Source organism: Poecile atricapillus, chromosome 1 (assembly GCF_030490865.1).
Source record: "Poecile atricapillus isolate bPoeAtr1 chromosome 1, bPoeAtr1.hap1, whole genome shotgun sequence".
NCBI classification, from domain to species: domain Eukaryota; kingdom Metazoa; phylum Chordata; class Aves; order Passeriformes; family Paridae; genus Poecile; species Poecile atricapillus.
In genome coordinates, this window is record NC_081249.1 from 98222118 (window position 1) to 98238634 (window position 16517).

General features: G+C 40.0%; 1 protein-coding gene across 14 annotated transcripts in view; it reads left to right on the forward strand.

Moving 5' to 3' along the window:
* BBX (BBX high mobility group box domain containing) overlaps positions 1–11332 on the forward strand; it is a 142115-nt gene extending 130783 nt beyond the window's left edge. For all 14 annotated transcript variants that reach the window (XM_058836226.1, XM_058836292.1, XM_058836270.1 and 11 more), the window contains 2 exons: positions 381–573; positions 3261–11332. In XM_058836226.1, the coding sequence (XP_058692209.1) occupies positions 381–573; positions 3261–3348 (281 nt within the window). In that variant the 3' untranslated portion in view covers positions 3349–11332. The remainder of the gene's footprint in view (positions 1–380; positions 574–3260) is intronic.
* The last annotated feature ends 5185 nt before the right edge of the window (positions 11333–16517 follow it).

Below are 16517 nucleotides of genomic sequence, written 5' to 3' on the forward strand. Positions count from 1 at the left end.
GTCCAGCAAAGAAAGTACACTGCATCTAGTTATATGTTGTAAAACTGAATTTCATAATATGACAATGCTAGAGTCTTTGTTGGAGTTCTCCAATAAGATTATCTTTCAGGACTACTGTATCTAAAACATACACACAGGCTCTCTTGCCTGATCTGAAAAATCAAATTCAGTGTTGAATGCAAAAATCAGTACTTCATAAACCTTAGTACTGTGCTTCTGGCCCAGTAGCTTGGGTCAGAAGAGGTTACAGGATGAATCAGATGACACTGGCAGAATCAAAGTCCTGAAGGTAAAGGTTCTGCTAACACCAGGGTAATCAGCATATCCATAGGCTGCAGTGAATGTATGGACTACATCTGTGTGCCTAACTTTCTTTGCAGAGGAGAAGCCAAAAGAGCTGCCACAAAGTACTCTTCAAAAATCATCAAGTGCAGAAACAGATTGCAACAGTGAATGCTCCAGAAACACAGAGACAGAAGAAAATCATAGTATTACGTCAGATATGCCAGCGGTGTCTGCATTTTTTAGCTTAGCTGCTCTGGCAGAAGTAGCAGCCATGGAAAATGTACACAGGTATGGTTTTCTTTTCCTCTTGTTGTCTTAAGTAAATAGTATGTGGCTGACAGCTTGTGCAGAAAGCATGTGAATAGCAGATTGTTTAATTTGGCCTGTGTTTCCTCTTCCACAGCTTTCTATGAATGTCTGCTTTACCCCACTTGCTTAGTAGTGTTAAGTGTTCACCTAAATGACAGCATAATCTGTTTAGCAGTTAGTAAAATGATCCTTCCCAGTAAGCTTACCTACCAATTTTATATGTAAACAGGTTCATATGCTCCTTGAGATCCTAATGATTGAGAATTATCAGATGCTATTTGTCAGATAATAGAAGATTTAAATAGCAACTGCATGCTGATTTGCATTTTCCAGTGGCCAAAAACCTAAGATGGTGGAGAGAATTTCATACATTTTGAGATTAATTTTTTATGCTGAACATGGCTGAGGAAAACTAACTTGTTATTCTTATTCTTGTGCTTTTCTGTGTAGAAGGCAAAGCATCTGCAGAATAACATGGGGCAGAACAACTCTGGGTGATGGAAAGCCAGGGTAGTTTGGGTTGATCCCCTCAGTTACTGAGTAGGCCATCCATACAGATAAGGCAGAGAATGTGAAGGTTACTTAGGGCTTATGAATCAGTTCTGCATGGTCAGACCTGTGATGGGAGTAAACCAAAGACAGCAGGTGCTCCTTGGTTCTTGATTATCCAGTGTTGTTCTTTCATGGAACTTACTGGCTATGAAACCCCATCCTCTCCTGCACTGGAAACTCACTGAGGAAGCATTGGGTCAGTTTGAAACCATCACAGCATCTGCAGATGCCATTTGACAGATTGCTGGCTGCCTAAGCAGCTCCTGAAGGCAGCAGTTCATAAAACCATTCACAGCCTTAATTAACTGTTCCATTCATGGGCCCCACTGATGAACCCAGTCCTTTTGTGTTCAGGCTGCACATCAAATGCTCAAAGGCTTTTTAGAAGCTCAGGAACCCTACAAGAAACAGATCTGCTGGTTCCTCTCTGCAGAAGCTGTTGTCTTGCTTAAGCAGTACTGTTTTGGGTGAGAAGTGATTTCACACTGCAGTCAGCCTGTCTGTCATACTAAGCAACAAAATGGGACTCCTGGAGGTGCTGTGCTAAGCTCTGCTCTCATTCACACCATGGTGGTTTCATTGGCTGCCATTAACACTGACCAGAAATGCATAAAAGCAACAGGTTTTGCTCTGCTGTGGTTTTTCTTCCTTGTGCCTCTTAAGAGTTCTTGTTCTCTTGTCCTTGTTGAAGCAAGGTAATGTTTTGCAGAGCTTGGTGCTTGGGTCTTTCTCTTTGAATCCCATCTTTTATCATGCTATTATGTAGCTCAAGCAATGCAGCACCTGTCATAAGGCCTGAAAACACCAAATGGGCAAATATCCCACAACTGTTGGAAATGCCAGTTTGTAATCACCCTGAGGGAAGTGAAATGACAGTGGGAGGACTCTTCAGTAGAAAGTTAGCCACGTCTCTCACAGATTTGGCAAATGGAAGTCAAAACAGAGACCTAAATCTTACAGGCTAGATGCTTCTCTGTTTTCTACTCTGTCAACTGTTGTTACCTTTTGTAATTCACTTTATTTTCAAATAGCCAGAAACGTGAAGAAAATAATTGGGGTTTGCTTGATGTGTTTCTTCAGTGTCTGAATTTAATTTATTAAATAGTTTCATAGAGCCTTGGGACATGGAATTCTTCTGGCAGCATGGTTTTCATTTGAAGTCTTTCTTAGCTTTGCATACCTCATGCATGCCCTGGTTAAGCACCATGAGTCTGAGCTGCATTTGGTGCCAAGGCTTCATTGCACTCCAGTTGTGTGAAGCACATGAGTACCTCTGCTGTGGATTTCTGCTGGGAGTTTTACGTGGGCCAGAGTGAGATAAAGTGGCCCTGGTGTAAATAAGAAGCAGGCCCCAGATTTTCGTTGTTACCAATGGCAAATACTGTAACAAAAATAGAACCTGACCTGTGAGAGTAAATAACAGGCAGTGACATGCTTGGTTGTATGTATTTTAAAAGGCAAGCTGCAGTGGATTTCTCCCTAGTCCATTTGGTACTGTGACTGATGTTGATTTCCAGCACATAATTCTGGCAGTTTATTTTTGTCATACCTTGTGCCAAGGGATCATTTGTAAATAAATGCTGCTGTAGTAATGAAAGAGATGTGCTAGGCTGAAGTAGTCATGTAATGTGGATGAATCCCAGAGCAAGTCTGCTGTTGAGTATATTTCCATATTGCTTAAAAGCTGTCTGTTAACTCGCACTAATGTGATCTGTGCCTCTGTGCATTTACCTTCCTTCACCACACGTGCTGTGTGCTCTGCTTCTGAGGGCTGCAGCAGCTCCCTCACAAAATGGGGCACAGCACTTGTGCACTCTTAACTTACTCTTACGCTGTGGATTTTGCTTTGTGCACTCAAATACCATCACATCTTGTTTTTTCCTGCCTTTGCATTTTGATGTAGGTTGTCCTCAGGATACTGTGTCACTGTTGCAGGGACACCTCTGAAAGCACATGTAACCAGAGTATGTGAGCACCTGCAGCAGTGAGGAGTTACGGTGCTGCGGTGTCGGGTCTAAACCATACAGCTGCCTCTTCCCAGCCTTTCTGGTCTGATAACAGCACCTCCCGTGCTCCAAGTACTGATGGGTGGCTTTTCTTTTCTTCTTTTGCAGAAGTCAGAGGGCCACACCTCTCCCACATGATGGACAGCCAAATGAAATGTCTCAGGCTCCAGTGCTTATTTCCTGCGCTGACCAGTGAAGCTCCACTTTATTGTAAAACATTGTGCTTTACCTAATATCCTAGCCTTGTCTTTACCAAGGGAAGCTAGTCAGTCCATATGATGGAACTAGAGACTGCAATAAAGTGCTTATTGCTCTGAGTGGCCCAGAATTCACTGGAAGCCAGACGTTAGCAACTTGGGCCAGGTCCTCAAATTGGAATCCCAGTATGTAGGAGGGTGATGTTGTCTGTTAATGAACTGAAATGGAGTGGAATGATCCCAGAGCTTGCTTTCTATTGAAGGCTTTTAAACAGTAAACAGGTGGTTGGTGTGAAAAAGGCTGCCTTTACTGTTAGCTCACACAGCATCTCTTTTACCAACCAGAGAGTAAGACAACTAGTTTCATATAATACCTAGTTATTCTAAATGAAAAAGAAAAAGAAAAAAAAAACCAACAAAAACACTGACGCACTGCACTAGTTACTATTAGATATTCTTAGTCATTTTTGTACATGAAGATTTAAGTTCTAAGATGGTTTATATTAATAGGTTATGCCTACGTTTATATTGTAGAATGAATTTAAAACCTGTTCCAGAGAACTCAAGGCAGCCTGGACAGATGTACCATTGTTAGCGGTGTTTGGGCAGCCACGTGGTCCAGATGTTCTGCACTTTTATATTTGCCACCAGAGTGGTAGAGTTTACTGGGAGAAGTTCTGACAGGCTACATTTGGGTTTGTTTCTTTTTAATTTAGCTTTGAATAACCAGGATGATGTGCATTAGAAAAAGAGTGGTGTATGGAAAAGAGAATACTGCAGATAATTGACTTGTCTTTCATGCCTTGGAGGGTTCCTTTATTTTTGCATAGGTATCTGAGTGACTTGGTGAAACTTTCCTGTAAACAAAAAGTACTGCAAATGCGTTTTTCAAAAGTGACCTTAGTATTATTTCACAGTTCTGAAAAACTTAAAACCATGACTTTTCGATATAGTGTACACCAATACACATACCTTTTACATTTTACAGACACTGGCATTGTTGTAGTTACTATGCACAGTCCAAATCAGCTTCAGAGTTTGCCTAAAGGGCCGATTACAGTTTGTGTTGGTGAAGTGGAAAGCTGTATACAGTTAAACTACAACGGAAGAGTAGTGTTTGACTGAATTCAGACTACCAAACAGATCCATCTGCCAGTTTCTGTCTCTGCTTGTGTCGAATTTTTGTGTTTTGCTCTCATAAATACATCCCAAAAGCAGGCCAAGTGTATCACTTGGCCTGTTACCTTCACTATTCTGACTTACACTCTTGTATAACCAAGCATTGATTCCTACCAATAGATGCAAAATGATCACTAGTAATTGATCTAAAGCTACAAATTCAACAGGGTACTTCTTCTATAGCACAAGATGTTTCCCTACTTTTTGCATTGTAGCACAATTTACCAAATTGGACTCCAGCAATAATTTTCTATTAGTCTTCGTCATACCGGCTGAACTTTTTGATAGTATTAGATTGAGTTTGAAGTTCTTTGAATTAAGTCTTTAAATGATGCGAGTTTACATCATTCTATCAGGCATTCTTATTTATACTTGACTGAATTGATAATGTGTTTTGGGGTTATTTTGTAACTGATTTGATGTAATAGCCATATGGACAGTAACTATTAATGCTTGCTAGGTTTAGCCTTTCATTGTTGTAGTTAAGTGAAAGTTTCTGGTTTGGTGTCAGGAAACAATATACAATGTACCACAAGAGTTTTAAGAAAGGATTAAAGGTCTGACAAAAGGCAGGTAGCTGGGGAAGTGTCACTGAAACAGCACCGTTGAGGATGCATGTGTTGAAAGAAGGGAACAAAAAGAACAACAAATTGTACAAACCAATGAGTCAGTGAAAAGGCTTTTTTAAAATTCAGGTGAATAAATGTCTAAGAGCCCCTAGAATGCCATTGCAGCCTATGGTGGCATTTTAAATAATATTTTATGAAAGTTTTATAAGTTATTTTAACAAGACAGGAGAAACTTAAAAGACTTAAAACTTGTGGGTCACAGCAGGGTGGCTGTTGGAGTTTTGGACCACTTTATAATTAGCTGAATTCCAAATATGTTACAGTGCAGGCCGTTCACGTTGACAATGGTACTAACTTATTTCTCTAGAAACCTTTAGAGTAGATATATTTTTGTCAAAGCACCCCATCCTTCCTCAATTTAAATTTCAATATTGTTCCTGGAGATATTTCTGTATATTAATGGTACCTTTTTTAAAAGAAACAGAAAATTACTTTTTTCTATATGAATTAATATCTTACTTGATCTGCTTTTCCTTGACTTTCCCTTAGAGAAGGGGTAGGGTTGGGTCAGTTTACTGGATATGACTGTTTTCAGATACTTATAAACCTTTTTGTAGATATGCTTAATTTTTAAGCGATTAGGCACTGAGAGTAGCAGAAATCCTGCAAAGCTTTATAGTTCACTAGGCATTTGCCTTTGTTGGTTCTCTGAGTGATGTCTTGATTTGAGTAGCTAGAATTTTCCCTGAATCTACTAGAAAGGGGTATCAGTATTTTCAGGTAACAAAGTCTGTTAGCACAACAAAAACTTCAGACCAATATCTTACTGTATTGGGGTTGGGTTTTTTCCTTGTTTGTTTTGTTTTAATTTTTATTAATTTCAGCTGCTTTCATTTTGGAAAATCTTACTGCTATTGTGTGTACTTCAGTATACCAGCAAACACTGTTATCTGTTAACACATTGTCCACAAATGCCTCTAGAGAAGAAATTGTTGCACCTTATGTATATCTCAAGCAAACCAAAATATGATGCTTTTCTGCTTTGTTTATTCTGAATATGTTGTATCATACTTTACTGAACCCATTTTAACTTAGCTAAAGCTATCAATATTTATGCATTTCACATTATTTTCTGGATCTGAACCTGTGTATAAATCTTTCTTTGAAAAAAAGACAAGCATTTACTGTAGTTGTCCTCTGTAACTTATCCATGGGAGGGGGGAATCTTGTCTCAAGTGTAAAATGCAGTACTGTCCCAGTTTTTCTTGGCTTTTATTTATTTAGTCATCTTCGATATTTCATAGTTCTGAGGCATACAAAATGCATTGTCGTAGCCGAAGCTACAGATCTAAGCAGCTGGGAGAAAATTACTGTAATGTCTTCTTAATTGTTCTAGTACTGTATACAAATATGGGAAATATGTTCTGCAGAACATTTGAGATGCAGATTCTTATCCCCACAGTAGACTATTTTCCAGGTATTAGACCAAATCAATCAAAACTACTCCATATCTTCTTACAGGTCTTTTCTGACTAAATGATGAACATAGATGAAAACATCTATGGAGATTACTTAATGCTCTGCTTTTGGCAGTAACTACCCCTTGAATGTGCTGTGATTTCAGAAAAGAATCTATTTATTTAAGATGACTGAATACTCTTTTATACTAATACAGTATCCCAAAGTCAGGAGCAAGAGACTTCTTGGTAGTTTGGGTTTCTATTTTATAGCATTGGTGCATGACTTTTGAAATTAAAATGGTAAGCGTTGTTGGACAGGGGCACAAGAACAAGGAACTGGTAGAAGTGTGTGGATTTGTGGTGTTTCAATTCCAGCTTTGGTCTTTATTATTTGGGTGAAAGCTGCCTTTGTAGCCCAAGGCTGAAGAGCATTCTGCAGTTGGTATCAAGTAGAGAGTTGTAAGTCATGTCAGTACAAGGGAATGCCTTATAGTTTGGATGCTGTCTTTTGCATTGAATTGAATTAATTGAAGCAGTTTTAATTTCCACTGCCTGTTTAGCTACTGTACAGATACTGAACCAACGGAAAGCAAGTTATAGACATGGGACAGCTGAGAGAGCATGTAAGGAAAGCTGTCCTTTATTCTCAGTATGGCAACGTTATGGCAACGAAGGGGAATTAGAAAAAAAATTAGATGTATATATATAGGGGTGTGGGTGTGGATGTGTGTGTGTGTGTGTGTGTGTGCACGTGTGTGTGCCTGGTGTGTACATTCTGCAAAAAAATTATGTAGGAAACCAGAAACATGATGGGTCTACAAGACACTATAATGTATGTTGACCCTTTTGAGTGCACTCCCTTTTCTTTGAATGCTGAGCCTAATATGGCTACCTCTCCTAAAAGACTACTTTTGTTAACTTCCATTTGCTTTCAGGCTTGATCATGTAATCTTTTTGGCCATTGATACCATTTGTATATTGCTGTGTGTTTATTTTCCAAGAGCAACATTTATATAGCACAGACACCATAAAGGCTGAATATACAGCGGTAGCCAAACTATGTTGCTGGAGCGTTTTTGTTTGACTTCTGCCACAGTCATAAGGGTTGCACAGCGTGGGCCCACTAGCTCTGCTTGGTTCAGTGAGATCAGTTTCTGTAACAGCAGAAGATGCAGTGCTCATGGGGTGGTGGACTTCTGATGTTTCCAGAGGTGTTTGAGTGAGCCACGTGCTGCTCTTGAAACTTCTTTCTGGAGTTTACGTTCGCATTCCTCATTTCGCAAGGAAACATAACTGTGCTGCTTGTGTGTTGTATACCCTACGTTATCCATTAGATGCTGTTTGTTTGCTGTGCTTATTTGATAGGTTGAAGAGCTCCTTTGCCATGTTTTGCAATACTCATGGCATTCTCCCTCCCTTGTACATATTTTTGAACTGTCAGCTACGGCTGCCAGGATGCTGAGGCACTTCAGGACACTGAGTGCCATGAACAAGTACATGTTTAGGCTGTGAAAGGGTTACTTGCCTCCTCCCCTGAATTCCCCAAGAAAAGGGCACAGTGAGGTTTATGCTCTCACCGAAGTACTACCATAGTCATTTATATACTCAATATTCTGTACTGAATTGACAACTTTGAAGAAGCTTATGAGATGGACATCTATTTTATGTTCCCCCGCTAATTCTTTATGGCAGAAATCTAGGAAGATTTGACATGAGATCTCCAGTCAGCAACATACCCAAGCTTAGGCTGGAAGCTCTCCTTTCTTAAGGGGCAGCATTGTTGGCACTGTGATAGTGTGGGAGCCCCAGTCACGGACCACTATGCTCTTGGATTTAAGCTTGGGCTTGCGTGATGATCCTGGGGGAAAGCACATCATCATGACCTAGGGCCTTCATTGAGGTGGAATTTTAAAAATGACTGCAAATAGTTTAACATTTGTGGAGTTCTTCCAAAGAGTTCTATTGTAGTTTCTGGGTCTTGGCCGTTAGCATATACCACCAGACCCATGCTGTACTCCACTGGAAAAACCACACCTGTTCAGGAAAACTGACTGGGTTCTTGAATGTAATGGTCTAGACTGCTCTTTTCAGCTCCACAGCTGAAGCCTTGTTACTGCTATACTCCAGTCAGTGGTTGAGTCTTTAAGGGTGACAAAAGCAGGAGGGGCATGTATGTGCATGTGTCTGCATGTGTGCATACGTTCACATACACACATCGGAGTGCAGTGACTGCCAGCATGGACTCTGTACTCAAGTGTTCCCATGTTCGCTCATAAAACAACTTGAAGTTTCCCAGATGATAGTTTTCCAACTTCCTTGCTAGATTTTAGTATCTTTTCTTCACATTACACACCATAAGGTGTGAGTTTCAAAAATCACACCTGAAAAAAACACAGATCTTGCTGACCTGGATGCTACAAAAACCTTCTTTCTCAGCAGTGTTTGCTTTTAATAACCAGTATCTGTTGACAGTTTTAACACAACTGATTTGCTATGATCTTTCTTCTTGGAGCCCAATCCTTCAACTTCTATTCTCACATGTATTTTCACTGAATTTTGACCTAGTATATGGTTTTATTCTCTCCAAAGTTTGGTGTAAACATGCCTTACAATAGTTCATCTCCATCAGTGGTATAAGAGCTACTGCCTTCTTAGTCATGTGTAGTTAAGTCAATAAGCACATTTATAGAATGTCATATTTTATTCAAAAACCTCTAATTTGATACTTTTAAGTGCACATGTTAAGTCATGTGTATAACATGCTAAAGTACATTAAACTGTGATAATGAAACTGAATAAAATATTTAATAAAATATTTGAAATATTTGATAAGGACCTTTAAATAGATTTCTTTATGTCCATTCTATTTTGGTTATCTAGTGTGTGCCTGTAAACAGTTTCCCATTTAAAACTAATGATTGCAAATAAATACTATTCAAATGGAGCTTCTTTGATACTTCACCTGCTTTACCATCAAGTGATTGTTTATTTTAACATATGTCTGAGTTAGCAGTATTTACAGAATTTGTTTATAGCTACAGTATGAACTTGTTTGTTGTGTATATTCAAACAAGGTCATTTTCACATGAAAATGGAAGATGCCAAAACCCAGAGATGCACCCTCAAAACTGTAAGCTGTAGTTTTATGTCAAATCATCCATTTAGCTTCTACACCATGACTGTGAAGATGTCATTTACTTTGCAAGGAACTTCTGCCCAATTGTTCTTCCTTACATGTGTTTATATTGGGAGCTTCCATTCTATTTTTTAACATTTCTGAGCCCGGCTCAGCACTGTTGACATTGTTTAGAAGATCCACAGATCCATTCAGGTCCACCAAAATTCTGTGGACTTAGGTTTGCATGAAGTTGGAGATTATGGGACAGAGAGAGCCAGGACTTGGTGCGGTTAGGCTTTGGAAGAAAAGTTTGGCTTTTCTTCTGAGCTTTCTAGGTATCTACTTCATGTTTGTAGGTTTTGTCTTCTTTGCACAATTGGGAAGTTGTTGATAGTCAACAAAGATAAAAGAGAAGTTAGTCCCACAGAAGAAGCCCTTGGTATCATTTCAGTCTTTGGACATAAAAGAACTTACTCAGAAATGGTTTCTCTTTTAGAAATAAGTAGCAAGTGACATCAATGCTTAAACTTGAACATAGTAAGTTCCTACTATTTTCAAAACTTGTTTAAACCAGGAATCTGCTCTGCCCATATATTTTACCCTCTTCAGGCTTGAAAGTTATACTGTTGGGGATCTTCTCTTCTTCTGTCCCTGGATGTCTGAAACCTCCTTCATTGCAATGTATTTTTGGAACACAGAAGACCCTGGAACAGACTTCATGAAGCCAGTAGACACTGGCTGTCCACACAGGAGCAGATCTCCTGTCTCTGAGTCAAAAGCAGCAGAAGGGAAACCTTTAGGTTTGTGGCTTTTTTTATCTATGTGCTATTTACTCAGGAAAGAAGAAACGTATGCAATCTTGCACTGCCTTCACTGGGTATGCGTCAGTATCTCTGCAAAGAAACACCAGGAATGGAAAAGCTTCAGCCTTAAAGGCCATGTAAAGGTCATATGGAAGGGGGAGGAAAGTTCTAATGCAGCGAGCAAAAAATGTGGAAGAAATTTTAAGAAATACATGTTCTGTCAGTATGGGGTGCCCAGTCAGGTACCTTGAAGTCACTATTCACTTTTTTTATTACTAGATTACCTTAAAACAGTCATCTTCATTCCTTGAAGTCCCATATTTTCTCCTCTGCTCTCATTTGGTTCTTCCAACTAAAGACCTGCTGAATTCAGCTAATTCTCAGTGCATCTAGATCTGGTTTTTTACCCAGCTCCCACTCAGGTTGCTTTTTGCAACTGCATGGCATGACACTGACTCTTAACTGTCAGGTAAGGTAAATTTCCACTAATACTTCTGAAAAAACAGAGTGGAAAGGCATCATCTGACTCAAGTGCCACGTTCTTTGCTAGACACTGCTATTCTCCCCTCTATACCATTTGTTGGGTCCCTTCCATTGTTCACCCCGGAGTTTTTTAATGTACAGCTAACACTGCTTTCAGAAAGACTATTTTTTTCCTACAATGTGACAACATGGAGTGAGACACACAGAATACCTGGGCATACAGTAGCCATGCTATACACCAGCTCGTGGGGCTGTCGATTCTCCAGTAGGACACTAGCACTTTGTAACAAAATACGAGATGCGTTCCTATCTCTGCTGCAAAGTTCTGTTTTGTTTTGTTTTCTGAAATAAAACCTATAAGATAAAACATCTACCTTCTATCCAGTGTCAAATTCTTTTTTGTGGACTTTCTTGGTACAGCAACAGTAAGAAATTGAGCTCTAATACAGTTGTATTTAAAACATACTTGAAATTTCATCAAGGCTTTATTGGTTATTTCCAATTTAGATGTTCAGCAGAAGTGCACTGGCCCACAGTGTCACTGCTGCAAGCTCAGCTGAAACTCCAGTTGAAAATCCAGCCTGTATGAAGTACAACATACAAAACTTGTATTCCATATAAAGCAGCACTTTAGCTTATTTGTCAGCCTGTGAAACGAGGAACTAATTGAAATAGACTCAAAAATCAAGCCAGTTGAGTCAAAATGACATTGCAGCACACTAAGAGAAGGCAGATGTTGCCATCAAACAACATCCAATTTAAGAAAACAAAAAGGGTGGGAAAGAGAAAACCTGAGGTCCTGGGAGGTGTTCTTCCAATCCAAAAGAAGTTTTTGGAATACATTTTTTGAATACAAGTTCCAGGTATGGCCCACCAAAGGCTTCCCAGTTAGAGCAAACCATCTGGCTTCTGTCAGACCAATCTGAGCATCAACTCCCTTCCAAGGGTGGGTTCCCTTGACACCCAGTCAGCACCACTGGGTTATTAAAACACTCTACTGTTTTTAGGAGTTAAGGAGAATTTGGAAATCAGATAGGCCCAATCTGTCAATAGTTTAGAATATTTAGTTTTGGTTTTGGTGTCCAATAGTAATGGCTTTTGCAATGGCTTTGGAGTTCATGTGTTTTCAGTCTTGCAAAACCAATGTCATTGGTTCAGGCAATGGTGTCAGTCAGAGTGATATCATTTGAAGAAAATTCACTGCACATCTCTCTCTTGACAGACAGACAATTCCCTGTTACATTCTGAGATGATTCATCTGGTTTGGGACTTCCAGCTGTGGTGTTTGTCATGGAGCCGGGCTCTGGCAGAGGGATGTTCTTTCGCAACAGCCCTCTCCGTTTCAGGATGGCAAAAAGTTTGTCAGTGCCTCGACAGCTTTGTGTGGGATCTGTGCTTGCCTGCAGCTGCTTAGATAGATTTTTGTAATACAAAGTGAAACAAACCCAGCTGGGAACTCGATGGTGAAGTTGGACCTTCATGAGCTTCCAGGTTTCAGTAGGCGGTGCAGAGATTGACAGGTTGTGGCAATAAGGCTGTGTTTGCTTTTGTTTTGAAGAGCAGTGTTTTCTAACGGAAATAAGGTGGCAGGGAAATTACCATCACAGCAGATGGACAATTCATTGTCTTCAAGAGATTCCAATTTTAAGAGCAAGGTTTGCCAAGCAGTCTGAAAAAAAAAGTAGAAATTACAGTTCAAGTCTGTGGCTTGGAATGTTTGCAGTGTTTTGCTTTAGTGCCTGTAGCAATAACTTTCAGTTAGAAGTAATGTGTGAGTTGCTTAAGGAGTGATGCAGTTCTAAACCATCCCATTCACTCCCAGATGACAGATGTATTTGGCACATGGTGTAAGTGTTGCTAATGAATGCTTCCCTGCAAGTACATCATAAATAATATCAAGTGCTCATCATTATTTGAATCAGTAATTAAGAGAATTCTTATTGCTGTGTTAAGAAAATACACCGTTCTTGGCTGGCACAAGGCATAGTTTTACACTGCAAAGTAATGGAGGGAAGCATTTACTGTGTGGCTGTTTAACTCTGATACCTAATTTTTCTTTGCTAGTGACTGTCTGTAGTGCACCACATTTAGGACATAGTTAATTGAGCTCTGGGATCTTTCAAAGTGAAGGTAACTACTTCTCATGCAGAAATCCATACCAGCAAGGAAATCTCTTAGGGATGAAGGGTTGCATTTTTTTTAACAACTAATTTATGAGGATTTTACCCATGATATGTTTCATGGGTGAGAGAACCTTGAAAACACCATAATACACAAGAGTCAATATAAAAGCATTAGCTTCATGTTCATGGACTCTGTTAAACTACAACTAGTTTAAAGAACCTAGACAACAAACCAGATATTTCCTGTTCTATCTTGGCACAGTGGTTCTCTAGTTAAAGGCCAAGGGTTGCCAGCAGGGATTTTAAAGCATCTTTAATGATGAGATAAAAATGTATTCTTAAATAGAAATTTCTGGGATTTTAGACCACTCAGAAAGTACTCAGTGTGCTTTGCAAGATGAGTAATTTTTTGGTACTTTTGATAAATAAAATCACAAATACATCTATTTAAACAGTCTTAAAATAAATAGAAAATGGCAAATGGAATTTTTTAGATGCAGTGAGTTGCCTCAGACGTAGATGGGAGTCCCTTAGCAGCACTGGCCTGTCACACCTGACAGTGCTTGTTGGAGGATGTGGTGGCATGCCTGGAATGTGCATCTTTATTCAGCATTAAACCACCGTCCCACAAATCTCAGCTGCTGGAAATCTCTTTCCATCAGGATGCAAGGGACATAAACAGCATAAAAGCAAAAAAGAACTGGTTGGGATTTTTGTCCCGCTGAAAATGCTTTATATTTGGAGACAGATCTCTTTCTTGGACGGTTTTCTTTATGTTGCAGGAAGTTGGGCACATCAAGCTTCACTTGTGAATCTCTCACCTTGCTTTTCAGTCATCTTGCCTTTCCTCTTTTTTTGAGAGACTGAACACTTGGTAGACATCAGTAGCAAAACATACCACAGATTTTCAGTAGGATGGACAGTATCCCACACCTTCCCAACCTACTGCATAACTCTGAAAAACCTGCAGTGTTTTTTTTTCATTAGTATTTTAAAAACAGTTTTCATGAGCTATGGCTGTGTGTGCAAAAAAATAGGCACAGGGGGTGGGATCCTGCTGGGAAGTGGATAGAGCAGCAAAGCTGGGCTCCCCAGGCCTTTCTTGTGCCCCAGCTCTCTGTAGGAAAGCCCACCAGTGCAGGGCCAGGCACCCTGCAGGTTTTTGAAACCTGATAAATTATTTCCTCCTCCTAACAGAGAATAGATTGTGAGAATAGATCCACAGTTTATGGGAATTTGGCATGGTTTATTTTTCAGTGCATGGCCTAAATTCACTTTATTTATTTTTTTTTTTTTTAAAGCCAAACCAAACCCCCTTCAGTACTGCATTTTAGACCTGTAACTTTCACATGAACTCATGCTAAGCCTTAAATTGGAAAATAAAACTCAACACATTTCTAAATTTCTTAATTAAAGGAGGACAAGACAATCCCCAGACAATTACACCTTTTTCCTCCATAATTATTGAAGAAATCTTCAAATAAGCATTATATTGGCTTTTCCAGTTACCTTGCTCATACAGCCTAGCCTAAGGCAGCAGGCCCACATGGGTGCAGCCTGTGGGATCAGACATGCAGCATTGTGGCTTTCTCTCCAGAGAAGGCACTGGGAAGCTGTGCAGCAGCCCCACTGCATCCGAAGGGATGGGATAGGAATGCCAGCTGACAGGTGCTGCAGACAACTGCAGTTTGAGTTGCACCTGCAGGATTCACATAGCCAAGGGCTCTTGCCCTGCATGTTTTGTCAGTTCGTAAAATGTTGCTTTTAATTTCTGTGTCACTCACCTGCTTGTGTTTGAAAGCTGTTCTAGGCACTTTGCATGACAGAGATTGTGTTGGGAGAGCAGTTCTCTGCAGGTTTGAGTTGTTACGGTCAGAGATTGGTGGTGGAAGCACCGGGTGCTTGCTGTTGTAAACTTCATCCATCTCCTTGAAATACTGTTGTGATGGTGGTTGTCTCAAGGCTCGGTGCACTTGGTGTAATTGCTAATGTAAAGACATTTTTATCCTCGTTATTGTTACTGAACATTGCTGTCATCAAGAAGCATGAATTGAGGAAGGATGCCAAAGATTTTCACAATTAAATCTGTCCCTAGAAGATCTTTTTTCACCCATGTGAAATTTATAAATAGGGGTGGGGGGATTAACTCAGGGTGCAGACAAGTCTGTAAGGGAAGACCAACACCTCCATAAATGTAATTCTGCATTTTCTGCTTGTGTTTCTATGGTAAGAGTGGGTCAGCAAGTTGCAGGAGAGGTGAACAGATGGATTCCCACTGCCATCCGTAGGTGAGCATGGCAGACCAGCATGGCTGCTGCTGTTTGTTCACTTCCTTTTATTCCTTGCAGGTTGGCTGCTGTTAAGTTGCTGCATTAATTGTGCACCATAAGCCAGCTGAGAGGAGCTGGGTGTGGGAGATCAGCTTTGGGGAATTGTGTTACGTGAAATGCAGCATTGCACATCATCATCACACTAGTGTTGGTATTTCCTAAAGGTTTTTCATCTTGATGTTTGTGAGTGCCTGTTTTAAAATGGCCCACACTCCTAGCTTGACATTTTTTTCTTCTTTTTTTTTTTACAAGACAAAGTCATGTTTTACGTAAACCACATAATTATTTCGGCTACTTGTAGCAGATTTAAAAACCAGAGGCTCCATGAATGCATGCCCAACTCATGCAATCCATGGGCAAGAACCAGTGAAAAATACTTAAAAGAGGCAGTGGTTCTTGTCAGTGTGGGGTTTTCTTGTTTGTTATCAACTTGTCAGCAAATTGGTCACATTTTTCAAGATGGAAAAAGGCTGAAGGAAAGATTTCTGTGACAGCCTTTGAATGTCAGGGTGGACATTTCTGTATGTTCATCTTGGTTTGCTGCTCCCCTTTTTCATCTTTTTACAGGGTGACTATAGAAGTACACAAGATTTTGGTGGTGTGTGAGGACTTAAGCTGACTCTTAATAGGATGTCTAAAGTGCTTGTGTGTGTTCCTGGACAAATAGCAAGCTAAGGCAGAAAACCAAACAGCCAGACAGGATATTAAACACATCCTGGGTTGTGGCAGGACGAGATCTTGGCAGTATTTACTTGGTGCAGAGTCACAGGGCCAAAAGGGACTTGGAGACATCAGCTAGACAATTTCCAAGGCAGGTTGAGCTATACTTAGCACAGACCTGACAGGTGGACGGGTGGGTGTTGAACTTATCCTTAAAAGCCTCTAATAATGGAGAATCAGCCATTTCCCGTGCTGTTTTTTCCAGTGTTTGACTGTCTTTTTGAGGGTGGTTTATTCCCCCCAGTGCCTAGGTACAAAATTTCAGGGTACAGGGGAAAAGGACAGTGTCCTCAAATGACATTAGATAGATGAGCATTTTAGCTGTTTTTATAAATGAAAGCTAAGAAATAATGGTCAGATAAAATCTGAGAGAAGATTTTCAA